This window comes from Bos indicus x Bos taurus, chromosome 5 (genome assembly GCF_003369695.1).
Source record: "Bos indicus x Bos taurus breed Angus x Brahman F1 hybrid chromosome 5, Bos_hybrid_MaternalHap_v2.0, whole genome shotgun sequence".
In the NCBI taxonomy this organism is placed as follows: domain Eukaryota; kingdom Metazoa; phylum Chordata; class Mammalia; order Artiodactyla; family Bovidae; genus Bos; species Bos indicus x Bos taurus.
The window spans coordinates 4,142,387-4,164,407 of NC_040080.1; the positions used below are offsets into that span (position 1 = coordinate 4,142,387).

Genomic DNA, 22,021 nt, shown 5'->3' on the forward strand with positions numbered 1-22,021 from the left:
GGAAGGCAGGACGGGAGTCCCAGGCCTGGTTCCTTCCTCCTCCAGGCAGCCTCCCAGGCTTTGTCCTCAACCGGACACCAGGGTCACCGTCCGCCTTCCTTCCATCCATAAATACTGGCAGTAAAATGTGCCTGGGGGAACCTTACCCGCAGCCCCCCAGGCTGAACCCAGAGCGAGCCATATGGAAGCGGCTCTGCTCCCATAATCACAGTCACCCAACAGGAACCCAGAGGATGACACCACTGCTCCCTTTTCAGCAAGAAGTTCACGGGACCTGCTGACTATAAAGGGGACCTGGAATGGACTGAATTTGGGAGGCAAACCTAAGCGAGGCTGACACCAAAGCCAGATAGCTCCAGAATGCCATAGCATCTCCATGACTCTTGAGAACAGTGAAGGGAGCACAGCCCATCGCACCCTCAGGGCAGGGGACACAACTTTCCCAGCCCCACCCGCCTCCCAGCCTCTGCTCCAGCTGCTTGGTGGCGCTCGCGAGCAGCATGTGCTCAATGGGGCCACAGTCTTTCCTGGAGGGGCTGCTTGGAGCCCCAACCCCTCCCCAACCTTGACCGTGGACGGAGCCTACTTCCTGCGCCTAATACAGACAGACAATGACGGTGCTCCCTCTTTATCATCCCCCAGGAGGCAGGGCGATGAACCCAAAGGATGGGGACAGACCACGCCCTGGAGCATCAGTGCCTCAGTCAGCAGGCGTGGTTCCTTGCTGGGCACCCTATTTCCTGGCCGGAACTCCTCTGTTGCCCTTTAATGCAGGTCTACACCCCATGCCCATCCCACCATCCACTCCCTCCCTCTCTGCCCGACTCCTCCCCGCTTCATTCCGGCATCACCAACTCTAGGTACCCCTGCCTTCTGTGCCCCCCACTCCTCCCGGCAGAGAGCCCTCCTTAATGAGAGCACTCCTGCACTCTGCCCACGGCTGCTTTCGCATGGGCTCCTCCTGGGCTCAGAGCAGGGCCCAGGGGCCTTTGCGGGCCCACTGTCTGCCCAGGTGCCCACACACAGTAGGCTCACGGTGAACACTCCCCGAACAAGTAAAGGCCCTTCCCCAGCCGCAGCACCCATCAGTGTAAGGACTGGGGAGGGGAGCCAACCACAGCCAGTCTCGGCACACGATGCCAGCCTGCCCACCCCCTGCGTCGGAGGCGTGAAGACCCCGCGCAGGGCAGCCTCCTCCTCCCCGTTTGCCTTCATGACTGCACCTGAGTCTGAGGTCAACAGCAACCAGCCCATCTTCCAGAATCCTCTAACCCAGACACAGACAAGGGCCTCGGAGGGAGTGAGGGAGCATGGACAGACAGACAGGAGCAGCTCAGCCTCAAATCAAGGACACGATCGTTCTTCCCAGCTCAGGAGCACTCGCACTGCCTGTAAGCTGTTGTATAAGCCCCCGGCTCTCGGAATGCTGAGTGCTGGCAAACCCAGCCCTGGGGTGGCTTTTCCCTACCCACAAGAATGCCTGCCAGGGAAACAGAGAGGGTGGGGGGTGGGCGAGGCCAGAGGATGAACATCCCCGATGCTGCGAAGAACACTGGGGCCATCTGAGCATCTCCTGCTCTAGCTTTTGGCCAGAACAAGTACACGCCAGAGCCTGGGACCTTTGCTCCAGATGGCCCCGACCCTTGGCGGGAGGAGCAGGGTCAAGGTCAAGAGGCCGGGTCTCCCAGGCAGCGAGGCTGGGTGCTGGCACTGCCCAGGGCAGGCAGCATGGCTGGGTGCTGGCACTGCCCAGGGCAGGAGGGAAGGGATCCCGCGTCCACGCTCCTAAGATGGGCTCCCACTGAGGAGCTTTCCCTGAAACGATCTCTGGGGGCAAGAAAGAAGACCCACCCAACAAAACAAGAGCTGGGATCATGTATGGCGAGACCAGAGGTTCCTCACTGCTCCCTGAGGAACGGGGTTTCTAGACACCCCAGCAAACATCGGGTAGCCTGAGAGTCAGTGAGCTTACAGTGACACATGGACACACAGCTTCAAGCTGAGAACCCAGAACCTTCTGAGCTGTTCCCACACCATCGCTGGGCGGAACAGAATGTGGTTTTCAGGTGCGGCCCACCCGGAGTCATTGCTATCTCCATCTGAGTTGGCACGCTCTGCCTCCTGTAACCCACAGAGGTGGACACTGAGGTCCAAAGAGCTGTCCCTTGACCAAGGCTCCACCCCAGGGAGCAGAGGCCAGGTTTCTGCCTGGCTCCATGTGCAGGCAGGTCAGTGAGGAGGCCCGCCGACCTTCAGCCCGTTTGAGGCCAATTTCCTTCGCTTTCTGCGACCAGTCTTGCTGGCATTTAGGCGCCTGAGAACCGGGGATCCTTGAGTTTCCCAAGACCCACGTTGGAGGACACAGCTCATGAATACCCACTTCCGACTCGTACAGGCCGGGAGCCCAGCCCCCAGGAAGGCCGACACAGACAGACGACCGCGGGGCCCGAGGGACTTACGCGTCTGTGGAGCGGCGGTAGTTCTCGGGACACTCGAAGGCCAGGCAGCGGAAGCTGCCCTGGATGTTGAAGCAGGTCTCGTTGATGGAGCAGTTGTGGATGCCGGTCACACACTCATCGATGTCTGCAGGAGACCCCAAGGCGGCATGGTGAAGGCTGAGGCCCCCCACACCATCCCCGGCCCAGATGGGGGTGCCCAGAGTCTGGGGGATTGGGCCATCCTTGCCCTCTGTTGGCTGCTCTCCGGAGCACAGCCCTGTGCCAGCCCTTTTGTTTATAGGAGATTTATATCTAATTTACCTACTATTCATGATCCCTGGAGTGAGCATAATAACAACAGCAACCTCTAAATGATGGCCCTTGAAGTGTTTGGCAGGAAACACTTCTCATTATAATTAAATGAGGCATGTACTGGTTATTACCCTCATTTTAGGAGGAGCTCGTGGGCTTAAGTGACTGGTTTAAGGCCACACATGTGGTAAGTGGGGGAGCTGAGCTTTGAACCCAGGCAGCCAGCACCTCTCCAAGGCTCTCGAGGTGCATCAGTCTTACCTCGCGTGCCACTTCTAACGTCTGAGGAGGGAATGGGCAGAAGCCACCAGCCCCACGTTACAGATGAGGAAACTGAGGCAGAAAGGGAGTCTACGCTGTGCCCAGTTTCCAAAGTCAGTGACTGTCTGGGTTGGACCAGAACCAGGCCTGGGGCACATCAGGAGGTCACCTGGACATGGGGAGTCGTCCCCCACCCCACAGCTGTCCGGAGCAGCCAAACGGTGAGTTCAGGGGGCGCCACCATGCCAGAGGTTGCATGGGTGCGTGCTAAGTCATTTCAGTCGGGTCTGACTCTCTGTGACCCCATGGACTGTAGCCCTCCAAGCTCCTTTGTCCATGGGGATTGTGCAGGCAAGAATACTGGAGTGGGTTGCCATGCCCTCCTCCAGGGGGTCTTCCCACCCCAGGGATCAAACCCACGTCTCTTTTATCTCTTGCACTGGCAGACAGGTTCTTTACCACTAGCGCCACCTGGGAAGCCCTGAGGCATCTGTGAAGAGGTGCCAAATCCTGACCATTGGTAGCAAAAACAGCGGTCCCCAGTCTCAAAGCCCGAGAGAGGCTCAGGAATGTGTTTTCGCTGTGTCTGGCAGGACCCCAGGCTGCGGTGAGGGCGCCTGGCCAGGTCATCTGCTCCTTCAGAAATGTGAAAACAGAGCGACTTCCATCTGGAGCTCTGGACAGCCGAGCAGTCCCTCCCAGGAAACGCCGCAGCTCCTGCCGCCTTTGATCACAGTGTGCAAACCCCCTTCATGACCAGAAAGGACATCTGCAGAACCCCGGCCCCCAGAGCCTCCAAGCCCTGTAGGAGGCTCGCTGCAGGGGCTGGACAGTCCCAGCCTCTGATCCAGCTACTGCAGCCATTGCCGAGGGTAAGGCCAGCACGCCCGTTCCGGGGTTGCTCATTCACAAATATCTCCTCAGCTCCCCTTTCAGTAACCCAAGAGACAGTGACGCAGTGACCCCTGGAGTGTTCTTAGAACTGGGAGCCGAGGATAGGATGCAGGCCACTCACCTTTCATTTAGCTGATCCCTGGGCCCCGCAGGAACCCTGGCCATAAAGGCCTTCGATACAGAGAGCTCAGGGTGGGGACACACCCTGACCAGGTCCATCCCCCTGCCAAGTGGAGACCAGCACCCGGGGACAGAGGCCTGCACCACTGGCTCACTGCTTTGCCCTTAACACCTGGCAGGGCCTGGGTATGTCGAGTGACTGAATGAGAGACTAAACAGCAGTGCTAAGCTGTGGGGTCTTCTGGGTACTGAAGGCCTGCTTCCTTGATGCTGGACGTCTTCCTTTTAAAGGCTGTCAGCCCCACTTCTGGCCCCCCGGGGGCTGCCCGGGGCAGAACAGGAGGACTCAGAACCCCCGGTGGATAAGCGTGCCCGAGCATGGGAGACCAGGGTGCCCGTGGGGCGAGGACACACCCAGATACAGTCGTCCCCCCCAAACGCACCCCACCTGTGCTGTGGCTGCGGAGCCTCAGTCCCCCCCGCCCTGCAGAGCCGCGGGACGGCCTGGGAGACCCCGGGACCCGCCCTGCTCACCTTGGCAGTTGCGACCGTTGGGGGCCAGCCGGTAGCCGGTCGGGGGGCAGCTGCACTGGAAGCTCCCAGGGATGTTGATGCAGCGGTAGGAGCAGATGTGGCCCCCCGTGGGCAGGGCGCACTCGTCGATGTCTGTGACGGCAAAGCCCACCCTCAGCACCGTGCGGACCCCTCCCGGCTGGGCCACAGCCCCCAGTGGGCTGATCTGTGACCTGGAAGTCAGCCCCGAGGGCGAGCAGGACACAGCGGGGTCTCAAAGTGCCAGGGCCGGGGCGGCCTCCGAGGCCATCCCGCCAGAAGGGCTCGCTGAGTCCCAGAGAGGGAAAAGGCCTAGCCTGGGGCCACAGAGCAAGTTCTTGTGTGAAGTTTGCAGGGTGGGGAGAGGGAGACTGGGGAACAAAGCAGAGCCAAGGGCTTCGTAATGGCACACACAGAGGTACCCTGCCGGCTCCATCCTGATGCCGATGATTATAAACGTGCCAATAACAGACACACTTTATATAATAAAAATAGGTATAACCTTACAAACAGTTGCCTTCTGAGCACCAACATTGTGCCAGGCATGTATGAAGTGCACTTGAATCATCATTTGGTTTCATCCTCCGACCACCGGGTAAGTGCAGGATGAACCCGGATGTTACAGAGGAGGGTGGCCCAGGCCCGGTGAGGGGCTTCTGAAAGGCCAGAGGCAGAGGGTCGAGCCAGGGGTGTGACTCCTCGGCCCCGCCTCCCCCACCCCCGCCCTGCTCGAGGTCCGGGCGGCACCCATGGCCATCACCTCTGTTCCACTTTATGTCACTAAAGAAAATCTGGGAGTGGGTTTCCTCCTTTACAAACCTCACTCTCAATAATGGGCAAAGTCCATCCAAACACATCTCAGAGGGAAGAAACCCAGGCCACTCGCCAGCCAGGAGGAGCGGGGAGTGGGGGACAGGAGAGAGGCGGCCTCTCCCCGCTCACCTTCGCAGGTGACCCCGTCCACGTCGCTGAGCTGGTAGCCTCGCCGGCAGTAACACTGGTAGGAGCCGTAGACGTTGGCACACTCCTGGCTGCAGGGGTTGCTGTTACACTCGTTCACGTCTGAAAGAGACAAGGTCCCGAGGCTACCGCTCAGAGCTGAGTCCCTGGTCCCTAGTCGAGTGGGTCATGACCTCTCTCCCACGTCCGTGGGCCATGACCTCCCTCGAGTTAACACACACACAGAGGCAGAGGCTACCACATGTACGGCCAGGGACCTGCTCGAGGTTTCCCTAAGGGAGAGAGGCTCCCACTCCAGCCCCTCAAGGCTGGGGGATCTGGCATCTCCCCACTCCTGCCACTGCCTGCTTCAAGCCACACCAACCCTGGGGCTCTTGCTCTGTTCTCTTTGCCTAGAACTGGGATCAGCAAACTTCCGGCCCACCACTTGTGTTTGCAAATAAAGTTTTATTGGCACACAGCCACGCTCATAGTCCACGGCTGCCTGTGCACTATAATGGCAGAGTTAAGGAGGCACAATCAAGACGTGGCTGGCAAAGCCTAAAATATTTACTGTGTGGCTTTTAGGAAAAAAAAAAAAAACAACTTTGCCAATCTCTGGCCCAGAAGTCCCTTCTCATTTTTGTTTACTGCTAATTCTTAGCAGGGCAGGAGGGGTGAGCAGGGGAGAATGTCCTTTAGTGCCTCAGCCCCTCTCACCCCTGCAGCACCGCCACGCCTGGCCTGGCTGTCACTTGACCCCTGTGCGCTTGGTCCCCTCTGCCCCGTGTGGTGTCTCATCACATCCCAGAGACACTTCCTGAAGGCAGGAACCATGTTCTTGCTGCACGCCTGGAGCAGGGGGTGCTTTATAACTGCTCGGCGGAATGACGCAGCAAAGCTGGCCGGGCCCTGGTTTTGGGCAAAATCATCCACTAACAGGTATGAGTATCTACTATTCGGTCATTAAGGAGTCACCACGGACAGCACAAGCCACAAATGATAATACCAATGATGCCAGCAGTCTCCATGTCACAAGCGTGGCCTCTCACATGGGGCACTGTGAAACGCTGGACAGGCTCCATCGTATTTCATCCTCATGACCCCTACTAGTGCTATTAGGTGGGTCTCACTAGCCCTGTTTTGCAGATGAGGACCCTGGGGCCCAGAAATGCTGATGACTCTCAAGACCATAACCGTGACAGAGCTGGGATCTGAACCCAGGCCCGAGGGACCCTCCCCCCAACCCCCGCCCCAGGCATGAATCTGGTTCCTTGACATTACATGTGTGTGTTGGGTCTGGTTCCTGGGGACGAGTCCCAGAACCTCAGGGGAAGCCTGGGACCCAGGAGCCCCTCACACTGTCCATCCTTCAGGGTGAGAATTACACACCGGGGTGTGTCCTGGCATATCTGTGATCATCCATCTTAATCCAGAATTATAAGACCTGCCGTGTCTGGAGGCTGGCTCTACAGGTCACCCCTGGGCACTGTACTGCAAGGAAGGGAGCTTGTGAGGGACTGCCGAGAGTGGTCAGAAGCCCTCGATCTCTGCTGACCTGCTCACCTAATTCCCGTAAAGATGTGACACCCATGGAGCACCTACTACGCGCCAGGCCCTGGGCTCTCACCTCATCTTAGTCCATCCCGTCAGAGGGAGGCAGTGTTATTCTTGGCACCAATTTGACTTGGTCGAATCCCACCAGAGACCTGACCAAATATCAGCATAAGCCCAAGACCATGACCCTTGAAATGCCTGCCTGGGAAATCTCTACGCTGCTAAAGAATTTCCTGTGTGTTCCAGCCAACGCCGGACTGCAGTCCCTGACCTCCCTTTTTCTTAGAAGCATTTACTTCAGAAAACCTGCAGCTGTTAAATCCTTCCTCTGTCCCTTTGAGATGTGTCTTCTGCAATCCAGGAGTGTCCTTCTAAGGACATGGGAACCAAGCCTTTGAAATGCAGTCAAGAAGTGGGAGCCCCCCCCACCAACTCCCACACTCTGCAGGAGGGTCAGAGCCAGGGAGCAGACACAGCTGGCCTAATTGCGCTGACCCCTGACCTCACCATCCTTCAGTGCTACTCCTTAGCAGGCCTCAGCATATAGAAAGCTTGCACTTTTTGTCCTGGTGGAGTTGAGACCAGTTTATGCCAAACTCTCTTTCCTCTATTGCAGGTGTGTAAATAAAATCTGTCTTACCACTTTAAACAAGTATCCAGCTTTTGCTTCCCTCTGGCATTGCTGTTGTTTAGTGGCTAAGACAGGCATGACTCTTGTGTCCCCATGGACGGTAGCCCGCCAGGCTCCTCTGTCCATGGGATTCTCCAGGCAAGAATACTGGGGTGGGTAGCCATACCCTTCTCCAGGGGATCTTCCTGACCCAGGAATCGAACCCACATCTCCTGAATTGGCAGGCAGATTCTTTACCACCAAACCGCCAGGGAAGCCCCCTTCTTTGGCATAAACAACCTCATTTCCCCCGTGAGGACACTGAGGCTGGTGAGGCTCAGCCAGCCCCCAGGGTCACGTGAGGACGGCGGTGGGTCAGAAGCCCTCAGATTCTGCACTCTCAGCCACATCCCACTCGTCCAGCCTCACGTGCGCACAGGCGTTATCTGCACCCGCCAGACCCAGGGGAAACCGGGAGGGCCGTCATCTCTGACAAGCACGTTTTTAGAGGCATCGCCCCTGCTGACACGTCATCTGATACGTGTTGGGGCACGAGTGAGTCGTTCCCAAGCAGGCCTGCCGGGGCAGCGGCGGGGAAGCGGGCAGCTCGGGGAAGGGAGTGGATGCAGGCCCAGCGGCCCTGATCCCTGCCCACGGCCGGCCCTCACCTTCACAGGAGCGGCCGTCGGAGGAGAGCCGGAAGCCCAGGGTGCAGCTGCAGTAGTAGGAGCCGGGCGTGTTCTCGCACTTGTGGCCGCACAGGCGCCCTGGGTACCGCCGGCACTCGTTGATGTCTGAAACGGAGGGGGCGGGCGGCTCAGGCAGAGTTCTCCCTGGACGGGGCTGCCTGTCCTCCCTGGCAGCTCACGACCTCTGTCCCCAACCTCCTCCGCCCTCCTCTCCCGGGGAAAGGTACAGTGACCAGTCCCAAATGCACGGCAAGTCAGCAGGGGCGCTGGGACCACCCTGCCTCTCTGCCCACTGGGGAAGCCTCGTGCTCCTTCCAGGACAGTGCCTCTCTGGGAAATCACAAAGACTCTGGGGCATCTGTCCAGGGGGCTGGAGTCTCGGGGCTAGCAGAGCACCTGCTCTACAGGTGGGGAGCACCCCCCAGGAGCTGCATGACTGGACCTAGAATGTGGGTCTCCCGATCCAGGTCCCTTCTCCAACACTGTCTGAACTCAGGGCTGTCAGAGGTCAGGAGCAGACCACGCGGTCACTACAGGTGCACCCCAGGCTGGTTCTCCTTCATGTCACCTGGCCAGCCGCCTCCTCAGGGATACACACACATACCCACACATGTCCTGCTGATGCCGTCGAAGTAGTACCCGGCTTTGCACTCACAGCGGAAACTTCCAGGGGAGTTCACACACAGGTGCCCCGGCCCACAGGGCTCAGAGGGGGGAGAGCACTCGTCCACATCTTGCAGAAAAGAAAGACACATTGAAAACCCTTTAGTGGGGGAGGGGGCGTGATCAGAACGGAAGGCAAGGAAGGAGCCCACAAAAACGTAACTGACAACGTGGCACCGTCTAACGCTTCAACGTGATTTCCCAGATTACGTCCCATGCGCTGGAGAGACAGCTGACCCGACGTAGCCTCTACCCTCAGGGGATTCCTGCTACTGTGAGCCAGCAGTGGCCCCAGTTAAGTAAGGCAGGAAGTGCCCAGGGACTGGGGAGACGCTGAGGAAGGAGGAGACTCCTCTGTGTGGCAGGGATCTGGGCAGGATGGGCGCAATATGCCTTTGCCTGAACCCACAGGAAGGTAGGAGCAGGTGGCAAAGGGAGCAGTGTAAGAGCAAAAGTCACACAGACGGAGATGGGCAGGGCTTGTTGGGGAGCAGCAAGACCTGTTCCATCTGGATTATAAAGTTTGTGAGGTTGGGGTCAATTCAGGAGGACCGAATTGTAAGTGGGGCTTCCCTGGTGGCTCAGATGGTAAAGAATCTGCCTGCAAAGCAGGAGATGCAGGTTCGCTCCCTGGGTGCTCTCCCTGGAGGAGAGCATGGCAACCCACTCCAGTATTCTTGCCTGGAGAATCCCATGGACAGAGGAGCCTGGCGGGCTACAGTCCATAGGGTCGCAAAGAGTCAGACATGACTGAAGTGACTGAGTACCCTCGTACACACACAAATTGCAAGCTGGAGCATCAGTCATCTGTCTGCCCCAGTGAGGAACCATCACCAAAGGGAGCTCTGAGCAGGAAAGGGCAAGAGAGCTTTCATCTCAGAATGAATGGGACAGACTTGAAGGGGCAAAGATGAAGGCAGTAGGTGGGCTGGCATTCTACTGCAACGGTCCAGGCAATAGCCAGTAAAGGCCTAGGCTTGGCGATCAGCCATGGGATAGACGGACAGGTGCACACCCCTTCCTTTGGGGATCTGCTCTCTCCTTCCAGAGAAGGGAGGTTTGTGCTGGAGCAGACAGAAAAGTCCATTTCAAACGAGCTTTCGTTTTTAATACCAACCAACGCAGCGGGTTCCCTCCTCGTTGAGATGGTAGCCACGGCCACAGTTGGGCACGTTCTTCTGGCACGTGTAGGAGCCCTCTGTGTTGATGCACGTCTGCCCAACAGGGCATGGGGCACTGATACTCAAACACTCATTGATATCTACGGGGGAAAGATAGAGATGGCAGGGTTAATCCTGGAGGGCTTTCCCAAACCCAGCACCCAGATCTCCAAAAAAGTCCCATCTCCCTCCTCTTTATGAAACCACAGATGGAGTTAAGATGATGTGCTCAGCCTGGACCGCACCGCAGCCTCCCCACTGGGTCCCAGGTCACAGCAGCACACCCCACCTTAAGCACCCCCTCTCGGGTCCATCTCCCTGCCCCTAAACCCTCAACACCTCCATCTTCCACTGCACCAAAGCCAAGGCCACCTGCCTGCAAGTCCCACACAGTGAACTGGGCTGATTTTACCATAAGTCAGGGTTTCCAGCCCCGACAGAAGCCCTCCTCCGAGGAGCCCCCTGCAAGCCCCCTGAAAGTCTGGGCAGGCCCCTCCCCATCTTGGCCCAGGGAGAGTGGTTAGCCTCCTGCTCCCCGGCCCCCTTCTTTGAGTGATGACAGCTCCGTGGGCAGGGGGCTGGAGAGGGGCCAGTGCAGCCAAGCTGAGGCCCCCACCACGCAGACGCCTCCCGTGAAAAGGGGGCAAATTTGTTTCAGGAACAAAGACTGGGGTTGGCTGCAGATAAAATCACCCCCATCCTAAGGGGCTGCTGCTGTTTGTCTGTAAACATCCTGGGATAGCAATAAAAGGGGGCAGGGATTTCAGTCCAAACCACCATGCCAAATCAAAGATCAACGCAGATTTATCTGCGAGGGCGTGAGACAGACACAAGATGGAAAGTCCTGTCCCTTGTCATGGTGCTGCCAGCCTTTCCAGGGGGGTGACAGGGCAGCCCCAGCAGCGTGGGTTCTGGCTGGTGGCACCTGCAGCTCACATCCAGGGGGACGTCTGTCTGACCTCAAGGGAGGACCCAGAATCTTCTGCTGGGGCAGAGGGCAAGGACAGTTGGCAGACCTGGACTCAAATGCCAAGAGCATACAGTGATCCGGCCAGGTGGCGACTGCAGGAGAAAGCAGGCCCACCTCCTGTCTCCTGGGCTGGTCCCAGGGCGGTAGTGTTTAAAACTACTGAGGGCTTCCCTGGGGCTCCCAGGTGGCGCTAGTGGTAAGGAACCCGCCTGCCAATCCAGGATACCTAAGAGACACGGGTTCGATCCTTGCGTTGGGAAGATCTCCTAGAGAAGGAAATGGCAACCCACTCCAGTATTCTGGAGAATTCCATGGACAGAGGAGCCTGACAGGGTCCATGGGGTCACAAAGAGTCAGACACAACAGAAGTGATTTAGGATGCACGCACACACACCTTCCGTTCAACACCAGTGTCTCTGATTTCAAAACTCAAGCTCTTTTGTCTGAATCGGAAATTGCTAAATTAGAGCCCTGGGACCCAACACCGCCTGTCGCCTGTGCTTGTAAATAAAGCTTTATTGGGACACAGCCCTGCCCACTTGTTCACATAACCATGGCTGCTTTCCAGCTGCAACCTGCAGAGCAGAGGCATTGCGACAGAGACCACACGGCCTGCAACGCACAATTTATTATCCAGCCTTTATAGAAAAAGCTTGCCGACCCGTTTTGTCTACCCTGTGCAGCGCCCCGCCTGCTAGAGACAGGGCCCGTGACTGGGCGGTTCCCCTGCCTGGCGGACCCCGTGGGCCCTGGCAGCAGTGTCTTACCAATACAGTTGCCTAGAGCATCTTGTATAAAGCCACTCTTGCACTGTAGCTTGGGTCTGCAGCGGAAGGATCCCAGAGTATTCTGACAGATAAAATCGGGGAGGCAGTTATGAATACCACTCTCACACTCGTCAATATCTGGTACATCATAAAAAAAGGAAATTGTTAGCAAGAGTCCTGCCAGAAGCATCTTACAACACTTTAAAATCACAAGAAAGCTTTTTTTTTTTTTCTTTAAATGCTCATTACTCAGACTATAACCCAAAACATCCCAATAAAGAGGTCACATACAAGAGCCTTAGCCAAACGGGGCTCGTGTTGCTAAAGACTTAAAACTCTGACTATCCCCCCAAGGCTCTTATGATGCAAATTTTGTTATATAATAAATAACCCAGACATTTTCCTGGCAATAGGTGGTTTGGTTTGGTTTGGTTTTCATTTCAGGCTAAGCACATGTTAAGTTTTAGATTATAAAGCGATGATGATCTTAGTGGCAATAAACACAGTCCTTATAAACTTATTCATTCTTCAGTCCTTGCAACATCCCAAATATTAACAATGGTGATTGTCATGACTGAACGTGTTGGCTGCCCTTCCCTTGAAGTTCATGGGCTGTCAGATGTTCAAAAGTGTATACTCAGCTGGCAGGGACCCTGGGTTCTCGTGGTGCAAGCCGCCCAGGGAGTCTGCAGGGGTGGGGAGCACCGAGCTCACCCAAAGGCCCTCGGACGTCAGGAGGGTGTGACTTGCTTTTGAGTTACCCTCATAATTCAACCAACATTTTTACACAAGTGGTTTTGTCGTTCCGAAGGGTTGGAAACCCTCAGCAGAAAAGTATGTTCTAACAGATCCTCATCAAAGGCTTATCTGCCAAATAACATCTATGATTTGGTGGGGAAAAGCCAGCAGCCAAAAATGTCATGCTTTTTACGCAGCGGAAGGGAATATGCTTTGAACTTCAAGGGAGCCTGGAATCAGATGGACAGCAGCTGTTGTGCACACACACACAAAAAAATTGGGGGGATGGGACTAGAAAGCACATGCGAGCACCTGAAATTCATCTCCAGTCTTGTTGTTATTTTAAAATTGTTTTTCAGTCTTTATTCTTAAATTGTTACAACACTGCTTCCCCTTTATGTGTTCTGGTAGTTTGGCCACAAGGCATGTAAGATATGAGCTCTCCGACCAGGTTCGGAACTCGTACCTTCTTGCACTGGAAGGCAAAGCCCCAACCACTGGAAGGCCAGAAATGGCCCTGGTCTTGTTTTTAAATGATCGTGCTTTGAGCCTTTTCAGAAACCCAAACTCTCCACTGTCATTAACTCAGCCTGACGGTCAAGAAGCTAAATCTTCACGAGTGACAGGGTAGGCGGTGCCCCAGGCAAGTCACCGGGGGACACAGCATGGAGCCCCGCACCCCCCAAGCCACCTTCTCATGACATCACAGCTACTCCCGGGGTGCGGCTCTGCGACCCGGAGCCCGCCGTACCTTTGCAGTCATTGTCCTCTGTGAGCTCATAGCCAGTTCCGCAGCTGCTGTCGCGCTGGCAGCGGAAGGAGCCCGCTGTGTTGACGCAGGTTTCTCCGAGCCGGCAGCTCTGGCCGCCCGTGATGCACTCGTTGACATCTAGGAGAGACACAGGCAACGCAGGAGTAACCGGCAAGCACGCCCGATCCTGACGCTGCGTCAGAAGAAACGGACCAGGAGGCAGAGTGGGGTCAGGGCTCTGCATCCATCAAGGGCCCCAGGCCTGTGATAGTCACACTCTGTACCGGAGTGGAGCCCTGGGCGCTCCCCACCAAAGCAAAGCAAAAGCAATGGTTCCTCTCCCCGGCTGATCTATTTCAGATCTACTGCTCCTTCTGAGCATCTGCTAAGCAAGCTCCAGGCCCTGAACTGGAGTCGTGTGACCCTAGAGACCCCCCTGTTAGGGCTGTCGCCTCCCTCCATCTCCCCCATCTCACAGATGAGGGGCCAAGAGAGGCTGGGGATGCCACTCAGCAGATCCTGGACTCAGAGCCCAGTCAGACCCCAAGCCCGCGCCCTTTTCCAGCCAGGGGTTCACACTCTCCTGCTGAAAGCCGTGGCTGTGGAGTGCTGGAAAGCTGGTCCTGGGCCGTAGTTCACCTATGAACAGGGCCCCAAGTTGTGCGAACTGGGCCCTGCCCGGGTGTCAAGCGCAGGCAGAGGCTCTCAGAGCAGGATGACATTTACCTTCACAGGAGACGCCGTCGGGGAGCAGCTGGTACCCCACAAAGCAGGAGCAGACAACTTCCTCCCCCGTGTCCCGGCATTGCTGTTTGCAGGGCCCGCCGCCTGGAACCAGAGCAAATGTGAGCAGAGGCCCGGCGCATCCAGGGACCTCCTGGTGATTTCTCTTTGTTTGGATGGGGCCAGAAGTGCCCTCAAGGTGGACTGATGCAGAAAGGCAGGCTCCTCAGGCTGGAGCCCACTGCAGTCTTCACAGCAACCCCCTTCCCATGAGAGACCCCCAAGGTCTGGCCCTGATCTGACAGATGGAGGGGCGTGCGGGACCCCAATACCCCATTTTCACTGGCACTGCTTCAGTTCCGGCTGCTCACTCACCTGGCTCTCTGAGCATCCCTGGTACCCAACCCTCCAACCACGCTTCCCACAGGGTGGCTAGCGAGATGCTCAAAGAACTAATCTCATGGGGACAAACCTCCACCAGACAAAGATTCCACAAAATGAAGTCCGGACTGCTGCCCAGGGCCTGCACGGCCTGCCCACTTGTCCAGCCTCTTCCCCTCTCCCTGTCCCCTGCCCCTCCCCCGTCCCACAGCCCACCGGGGCCCAGCTGCTGCGGGTCTTCAAGTCTCTGCTCCAGTTGCTGCAACCCCCCCACCCATGTCACTTCTCTGGCTAGTCCATCCTGGCCCACTGCAAACCAACTATCCGCCCCCCTCCTCCAGGAAGATCCCCCCCACGCCCCCCAGGGAGGATTACGGGTCTTTCTGGGGCTCTCTGCTCTCCCTTCCCCCACCCAAGGCCTCGGTGCCAGGTGTCATTGTAACAGACCGCATTATTTTGTGATTAAACTGACTCCCTAATTAAAGCCCAACCATAAGGCAAGTCACTAAATGTCCTAGGGGAGCAGACCTGCCAGTCCAGACGCGTAGGAATGTTCCGTCATGAGAAATAAAGTCTTATCTTATGGAAAACAACACTGTAAGGCCCCACTGACTTTAAATTTGAAAGCATCACTCTTATGAGACAAATGGATATTACAGATGGTATGGGTGGAGCGCCAGGCCACAAAATGAAGTAACGCTCACCCCCATCCCTTAAGGGGCCCCCAGCCTTGGCAGTCCCTGTCTAGGGTGACCCCCCCATAGAGTCACCCACAGAGTCTGTGGGCCGTGATGAAAGGGCTTTGAATGCTAGCTTCTTCGCTACAAGCCACAAGAACGCAGCCCTTGGCTACAAGTCCACCCTCTCCCTCACTCGCCCACCAGGTCCCAGGGAGGAGGAGAGGAAGGGAAGGAGTCCAGGAGTGCAGGTGACCGGGACTCCCAGCCAAAGGGCACATGTCGGGTGAATCCTAGTGAACCCGAGCAGAGCCTGAGGTCAGCTCCCAGAGAGATTAGCATTTGACCCTCCCTTGGGCCTCGTTATCCACCAGCTGGGGAGGCACAGGGCTCACCTCGGCAGCGGTCATTCAGGTAGGGGTCCTCTTGTTCCTCCTCGATCTCAGAAACCTTAGCTAAGGGGAAAGAGGCAAAGACATGTTTGTGCACACGCTGTCCACGCGGTGATCCACACCCACATGAGCACACAGGTCACTCCAAATGTTTTCTCTTCTTGTAAATATCAGGCAGCTAATGCCTGTCTGTACGTCTTCTTATAAACAGCTCAGTGTTCATTTCATCCTTTTGAAAAACAGAATCACACTTACAAAACAAAATGTCGCTACATCTCTAAAAGATCTATTATACCAGAAACGGCAGCGGCACGAGGGCCTGTTAGTCATCCACGTGACGCCACGTGTGGTTATGTTGTCAACGCTACTTAAATATTTCCACAAATGCAGCCACCACAGCCCTACTATAAACTCAGTCACAGCCTCCAAACAAGGCAACGCACCTGGTGAGAGCTTGTTGTTACGGGTCGAACTGTGGGTCCCACCCCCCCCACCCACCCCCCACAGAAGATGTGAAGTCCTAACCCCCAGTGTCTGGGGACATGATCTTATTTTGGAGCAGGGTCACTGCAGATGATCAGGTTAAGATGAGGTCGTGAGAGGGGGCCCTAATTCAAAGACAAGTGTCCTTACAAGAAGGCAACATTTGGACTCCGTGGCAGATACACAGAGGAAAAGGGAGTGGAGAAACAGGGAGAAGACAGGCATCTCCAAGCCAAGGGATACCGGGGGAGATACTCAGAAGGCCTAGCCCTGCCAACACCATGGTCTCGGACTTCTGGCCTCCAGGCTGGGAGACAATATCTCTGTTGTTTAAGCCCCCCAGTCTGCGACGCCTTCCTAGGGCAGCCCCAGGAAGCAAATACACAGATTTCATCCACTTGGCCTGCAAAGTTCAATTTAGTGCCAGTCATCCATAGTCACTCACTCGGCTTGTTCAACAAAGGTATCTGAGCACCTGCTCTGAGGGTGAAGCACTTGGCACAGACAAGGCCCCCCCGACTTAATAAAAAGATTCAACAGAGGGGGTGGTCCAGTGGCTAAGACTCTGCCCTCCCAACGCAGAGGGCCCAGGTTTGATCCCAGATCAGGGAACTAGATCCCACAAGATGCAACATGAGAAGAGTTCACATGTCAGAACTAAAAGATCCTGCATGCTGAAACTAAGACCCACTGAAGTCAAATAAATAAATAAAAATGTTTTTAAAAGAGATTCAACACGGCAATAGAACAAAGAGTGACGCGGTGGGGGGCCAGGGCCCTGATTGAAAGGGTGGCATTGCACTGGCAGTTCTGACATAAAGGAAATGCGTTAGCCCTTTTAACTCGGGTGGATACACCCAGGAATCCCTAGACAACTTGAAAACCAAGCCCCCTGCTGATGGAAGCCGCCACAAGATGGAATGACAGTGATCACAACTCCATCGCAATCCAGCAGCCATCACATTGCAAGGCTGGGTGGGAAAGCACAAACCCAGGGTCTCCTCAGTGCAGCCACGCCTACAGAAGAGAAGCGAAGAAAGACAGAAAAAAGACGGAGAGGAAATGCGACCCAATGGAAACAGTGTCCATCTCTGTGTTGATTTCCTCTTCCTTCTACCTTCCCGTGTCTTCTAAAACACATACATGTGAGAGCATGATACACCCACACAGAAAACAGACCTCAGTAAAAACACACACATTAGTAATTCTTCAGTAAATTTCAATATAACATAATTTATAGACACTATGCAAAAGACACAGGAAGGCTCCCCTTGTGGCTCAGACGGTAAAGAATCTGCCTGCATTGCGGGAGACCTGGATTTGATCCCTGGGTCGGAAAGACACCCTGGAGAAGGAAATGGCAATCCACTCCAGTATTCTTGCCTGGAGAACCCCATGGACAGAGGAGCATGGCGGGCTACAGTCCATGGTGTCGCAAGAGCTGAACACGACTGAGCAACTAATACTTTCACTTTCACATTAAAATATGGGAAGGGTCCCTAAATAATTCAAAAACTTTTCAGCTGGGAAGAAACTAAGCAAGGGACCTTTAGGGTGTGAGTCATCTCTAGGTTGGGAGGCTGGGAGCCCCTTTGCTCAGAATGGTTAATTTGGATGCAACTAGAGATGATCATTAATGGCAGAAAGAGAAGAGGAACTAAAGAGCCTCCTGATGAAGGTGAAAGAGGAAAGTGGAAAAGATGGCTTAAAACTCAACACTCAAAAAACAAAGATCATGGCATCCGGTTTCATCACTTCATGACAAATAGATGGGGAAAATGTGGAAATGGTGTCAGATTTCATTTTTTGGAGGGGCTCCAAAATCAATGCAGACGGTGACTGCTTGCTCTTTGGAAAAATAGTTATGAAAAACCTAGACAAATGTATTAAAAAGCGAGACATCACTTTGCCAAGAAAGGTCCATAGAGTCAAAATTATGATTTTTCCAGTAGTCATGTATGGATGTGAGAGTTGGAGTACAAAGACTGAATGCTGAAGAACTGATGTTGGAAAATTGTGGTGTTGGAAAAGACTCTTGAGAGTCCCTTGGAGAGCAAGATCAAACCAGTCAATCCAAAAGGAAATCAATCCTGAATATTCATTGGAAGGACTGGTAATGAAGCTAAAGTTTCAAAACTTTGGCCACCTGATGCAAAGAACTGACTCATTAAAAAAGACCCTGATGCTGGGAAAGATAGAGGGCAGGAGGAGAAGGGGAGGACAGAGGATGAGATAGTTGGATTGCATCACCGACTCAACGGACATGAGTTTGAGCAAGCTCTGGGAGTTGGTGATGGACACAGAGGCCTGGTGTGCTGCCGTCCGTGGGGCTGCAAAAAGCCAGACACGACTGAGTGACTGAACAAGCGATGATCACAGGGCTTCCCTGGTGGCTCAGTGGTAAAGAATTGGGATCCCTGGGTCAGGAAGATCCCCTGGAGAAGGAAATGGCAACCCACTTCAGTATTCTTGCCTGGAAAATCCTATGGACAGAGGAGCCTGGCGGACTACAGTCCACCGAGTCGCAAATGAGTGGGACATGACTTCATGACTAAACAAGAGATGGTCACACTGAGTGAAGCGAGTCAGAAAGAGAAGGACAAATACCACATGCTCTCACTTATTTGTGGAATCTAAAACACGACTCAAATGAGCCTATCTATGAACAGACAGTGTCACAAACAGAGCAGACCGGTGGCTGCCACAGGAGAGGGTCCTGGTGCGGCATGGACTGGAGGCTGGGGTTAGCAGATGAAAGCGATTACAGACAGAACAGAAGAACAATTGGGTCCTGCTGCGCAGCCCAGGGAACTGCATTCCACATCCCGTGATAAACCATAATGCAAGAGCATGTGAAGAAGAACGCCCAGGTACGCATAACAGAATCACTGTGCTATGCAGCGGAAATTAACACAACACTGTAATCAACCCTACTAGGAGCCAAAAAGAGAGGGAAAAAAGGAGGTTTGATCTGGGGACCCCTCATCCACTTGGCATTACATCCTGGCAAGGCCCAACTCCCTGCCACGTCCAGCACAGGCCAGGGTGACGGAACCATCCTCCAGAGGACTCACAGTGACAAGGTCAGGGGCATTTGTGGGAAACTGCTACCTGGGTGATGAAGTCATCGAGATTTCCACAGCATTCTTTGGGGGCTAGTATGCTGGGCAAAGAATGCGAGAAGATGAATCTGGAATCTAAGCTTCTTGCAGCTTCAGTCGCCCAATCTGTAGAATGGGCGTAACCAAGATACACCCCAGCACAGCTCCACCCAAAAGAACAGGGTTCTTTCCCCCATCTTAGATAACTCACACTTCCATATAACAATAAAATATCGAAGATAACAACACTTCGATAACTCATAATACAGCTTAGTAGAAAAAGAAGGTTAAGAAAACAGACACAAATCCCAATTTTATATTTAGATTCAACAGATGTGTGCATGTGTGTGTGTTCAGTTGTGTCCGACTCTGCGACCCACGGACTGTAGCCCGCCTGGCTTGTCTGTCCATGGGACTGTCTAGGCAAGAACACTGGAGTGGGTTGCCATTTCCTTCTCCAGGGGATCTTCCTGACCCAGAGGTAGAACCCAGGTCCCCTGCATTGCAGAACAATTCTTTACCATCTGAGCCACCCGGGACGCCCAGACCTGAGTTACTCTATATCAAATGCTTAGAGAAGTTTCTAAAAGGCTTTCTGTCCATCTCTGTGCTTATTTTACCTCAGGCCGTACTGGTCTGTGGGCCCATGTGGCCCCGTGGTAGCACACAGTAGGCCCACAGTAAACGTCAGCGGAAGACAGGAAGGCAGGTCTGTGTCTGAGTGGGGAGGGAACACAGGGAAGTCCTCACAGAGACACCGAGCAAAGTCTGGGGCAAGAAATGAAGCCGATGAAAGGCAAGGGAGAAATAAGACATCTGGAGCAACAGAAAAGCTCAGAGACCATTAACGAACCAAGATATAAATCAACAAAAGTCCTCCCTGGAGACACAGGAGAAAGTCTCCACCAGGGTGAAGAATCTGAGTTTGTTTAGAGTGAAAATGTCATCTCTGATTTCAAAAGTCAAGAAGGGAGCCAGAACGTGGTTCCAGTCCCCCTTTATGACTAAGATATCTGAAGTCAGCTGCACGGCAGAGTCCTGGACTTGAGAAGTCAAAACAAAGAATGAAAGACGGGTCACTTGATCCAGGACCCCAAAGCCACAGGAACGGACGGCCTGGCTCAGGGAGCCCTGGCCTGTGAGCTCTTCCCCTGACCTGCTCCCTGCCCCTTCCCCCACGTTGAACAGAGGGCAGACGGAGCTCAGACTGAGAAGGCAAAGGTCCCACGCAGGCAGCAAGCTTGGGGCAGAGCAGACGCCTGAAATGTTCCAGGGCTGTTTCCATTATGGCATAGGAAACCATTGCATAAGTGGAAGAGATGATTAGACAACCAAGAAGTTTCCTGAACCGTGTAACTGAACCAGGCCCCAAGGCTTCAGGACTGACGTGGCTTCAGACAAATGGGAGGGTGGGGAGCTAAACTGATGGAAATACAGCTGGGAACTGTCTTGAAGCTGCTTTAGGGGGGTCACCGGCCCCTACACTGAATAAATATCTATGTTTGAATGCTCACAGCCTGCTACTAATGAGTGGTGCCCCCAGCCTCTTGTCCACATGTCGTCAGCTCCCGATGGAGAGAGGGCACTGGCCCAGCATCGGAAGGCCAGAGTTCTGCCTCCACCGTGTGCTGGCCACGTGACCTTGAATGCCAGGACCTCATCTGTGAAACGCGGTGAATGAGAGCGTGGCCAGCCACCTACGCTGCCCGAGGCGGCTGGAGGGACGAGGCGAACTGTGACGGCAGACGCCACGTACCGCTTCTCCCATCTCATCCCCGAGTGAGTGGGACTGTAGGCGTCCCCATTTCACAGATGAGAAAACTGAGGCCTGGATCCATCAGGTTGTCCCAAATACACGTCAGGACAGGGACATGAACACAGATTCGTCAGATCCCAGATTCCAAGCCCTCGGTTTCACTCCAGGACAGCGAGAAGCATGAACCTGCTCTGACAACCAGAACCGGTCTCTGCAGAGTTAAGGCAACGGTCAATGCACGAGCCCACACCACCCGTGACGGTCAGCTTTAGGTGTCCACTTGGTGGGGCTACAGTACTCAGATATTTGATCCAGCACCAGTCGGGACACAGCTGGGATGGTATGTTTTAGATGAGATTGACCCTTAAATCAGCAGACTTTGAATAAAGCAGACTGCCCTCCATCAAGTGGGTGGGCCTCATCCAATCAGGCAAAGGCCTTAAGAGAAGGACTGGCCTCCCCCAAGCAAGAAGGAACTCTGCTAGCAGACGGCCTTCCGAACTGAGCCAGATGAGTGTTCTCCTGGGCGTCCAGCCTGCATACACAGCCTGCAGGTTTCGAACCTGCCAGCCGCCCACTGTGTGAGCCAGTGAATTAAACCCTTCTCTCCCTCTCTCCCCACACCCTATTGGTTCTGCTTCTCTAAATAACCTCGACCGACTGCCCTGCTCCAGAGGAAAGAAAAGGGGGACTTACCTGTTTCTTGGAGGTCCCCGCCGTCCCCCGGGGCAAAGTCTGCCGTCTCCTGGCCCTTGACGCAGCACGCCCGGAAGACCAGCCCGCACTGGTAGCCAACCATGAGGCTGTACTCACAGCTCTGGCCCTGGGCCTGGGCTGCCCGCCCCAGTAGGCAGCAATGGCAGCACCTCTGCAAACACAAGCAGAGACTCTTGATGGAGAAGCCAGACCCGTGACACAGCGGATCCCACGGACCCCTCATCCCCGCCGTGGTAATTCTCCCCGGGCGGGGAAGACACACACCTGACTCGGCTGCCTTTTCTAACCGCTGCCAGGAAATAGCAAAGCCAGCTGAACCCAAGGCTTGCTGCCCCCTGAACCTCATAGGTCGTGCCTTAAAGGGGCTGAT

At 54.9% G+C, this 22,021-nt stretch overlaps 1 protein-coding gene across 2 annotated transcripts in view; it reads right to left on the reverse strand.

Annotated features, from left to right (window-relative positions):
• Window positions 1-22,021, reverse strand: part of FBLN1 (fibulin 1) — a 79,839-nt gene that overhangs the window by 37,340 nt on the left and 20,478 nt on the right. For both annotated transcript variants that reach the window (XM_027540515.1, XM_027540516.1), the window contains exons 4-14: window positions 21,631-21,802; window positions 15,598-15,657; window positions 14,148-14,249; window positions 13,422-13,559; window positions 11,933-12,070; window positions 10,153-10,296; window positions 8,977-9,105; window positions 8,352-8,477; window positions 5,520-5,639; window positions 4,560-4,691; window positions 2,460-2,583 (exon numbers count right to left, since the gene is read on the reverse strand). In XM_027540515.1, the coding sequence (XP_027396316.1) occupies window positions 2,460-2,583; window positions 4,560-4,691; window positions 5,520-5,639; window positions 8,352-8,477; window positions 8,977-9,105; window positions 10,153-10,296; window positions 11,933-12,070; window positions 13,422-13,559; window positions 14,148-14,249; window positions 15,598-15,657; window positions 21,631-21,802 (1,385 nt within the window). The remainder of the gene's footprint in view (window positions 1-2,459; window positions 2,584-4,559; window positions 4,692-5,519; window positions 5,640-8,351; window positions 8,478-8,976; window positions 9,106-10,152; window positions 10,297-11,932; window positions 12,071-13,421; window positions 13,560-14,147; window positions 14,250-15,597; window positions 15,658-21,630; window positions 21,803-22,021) is intronic.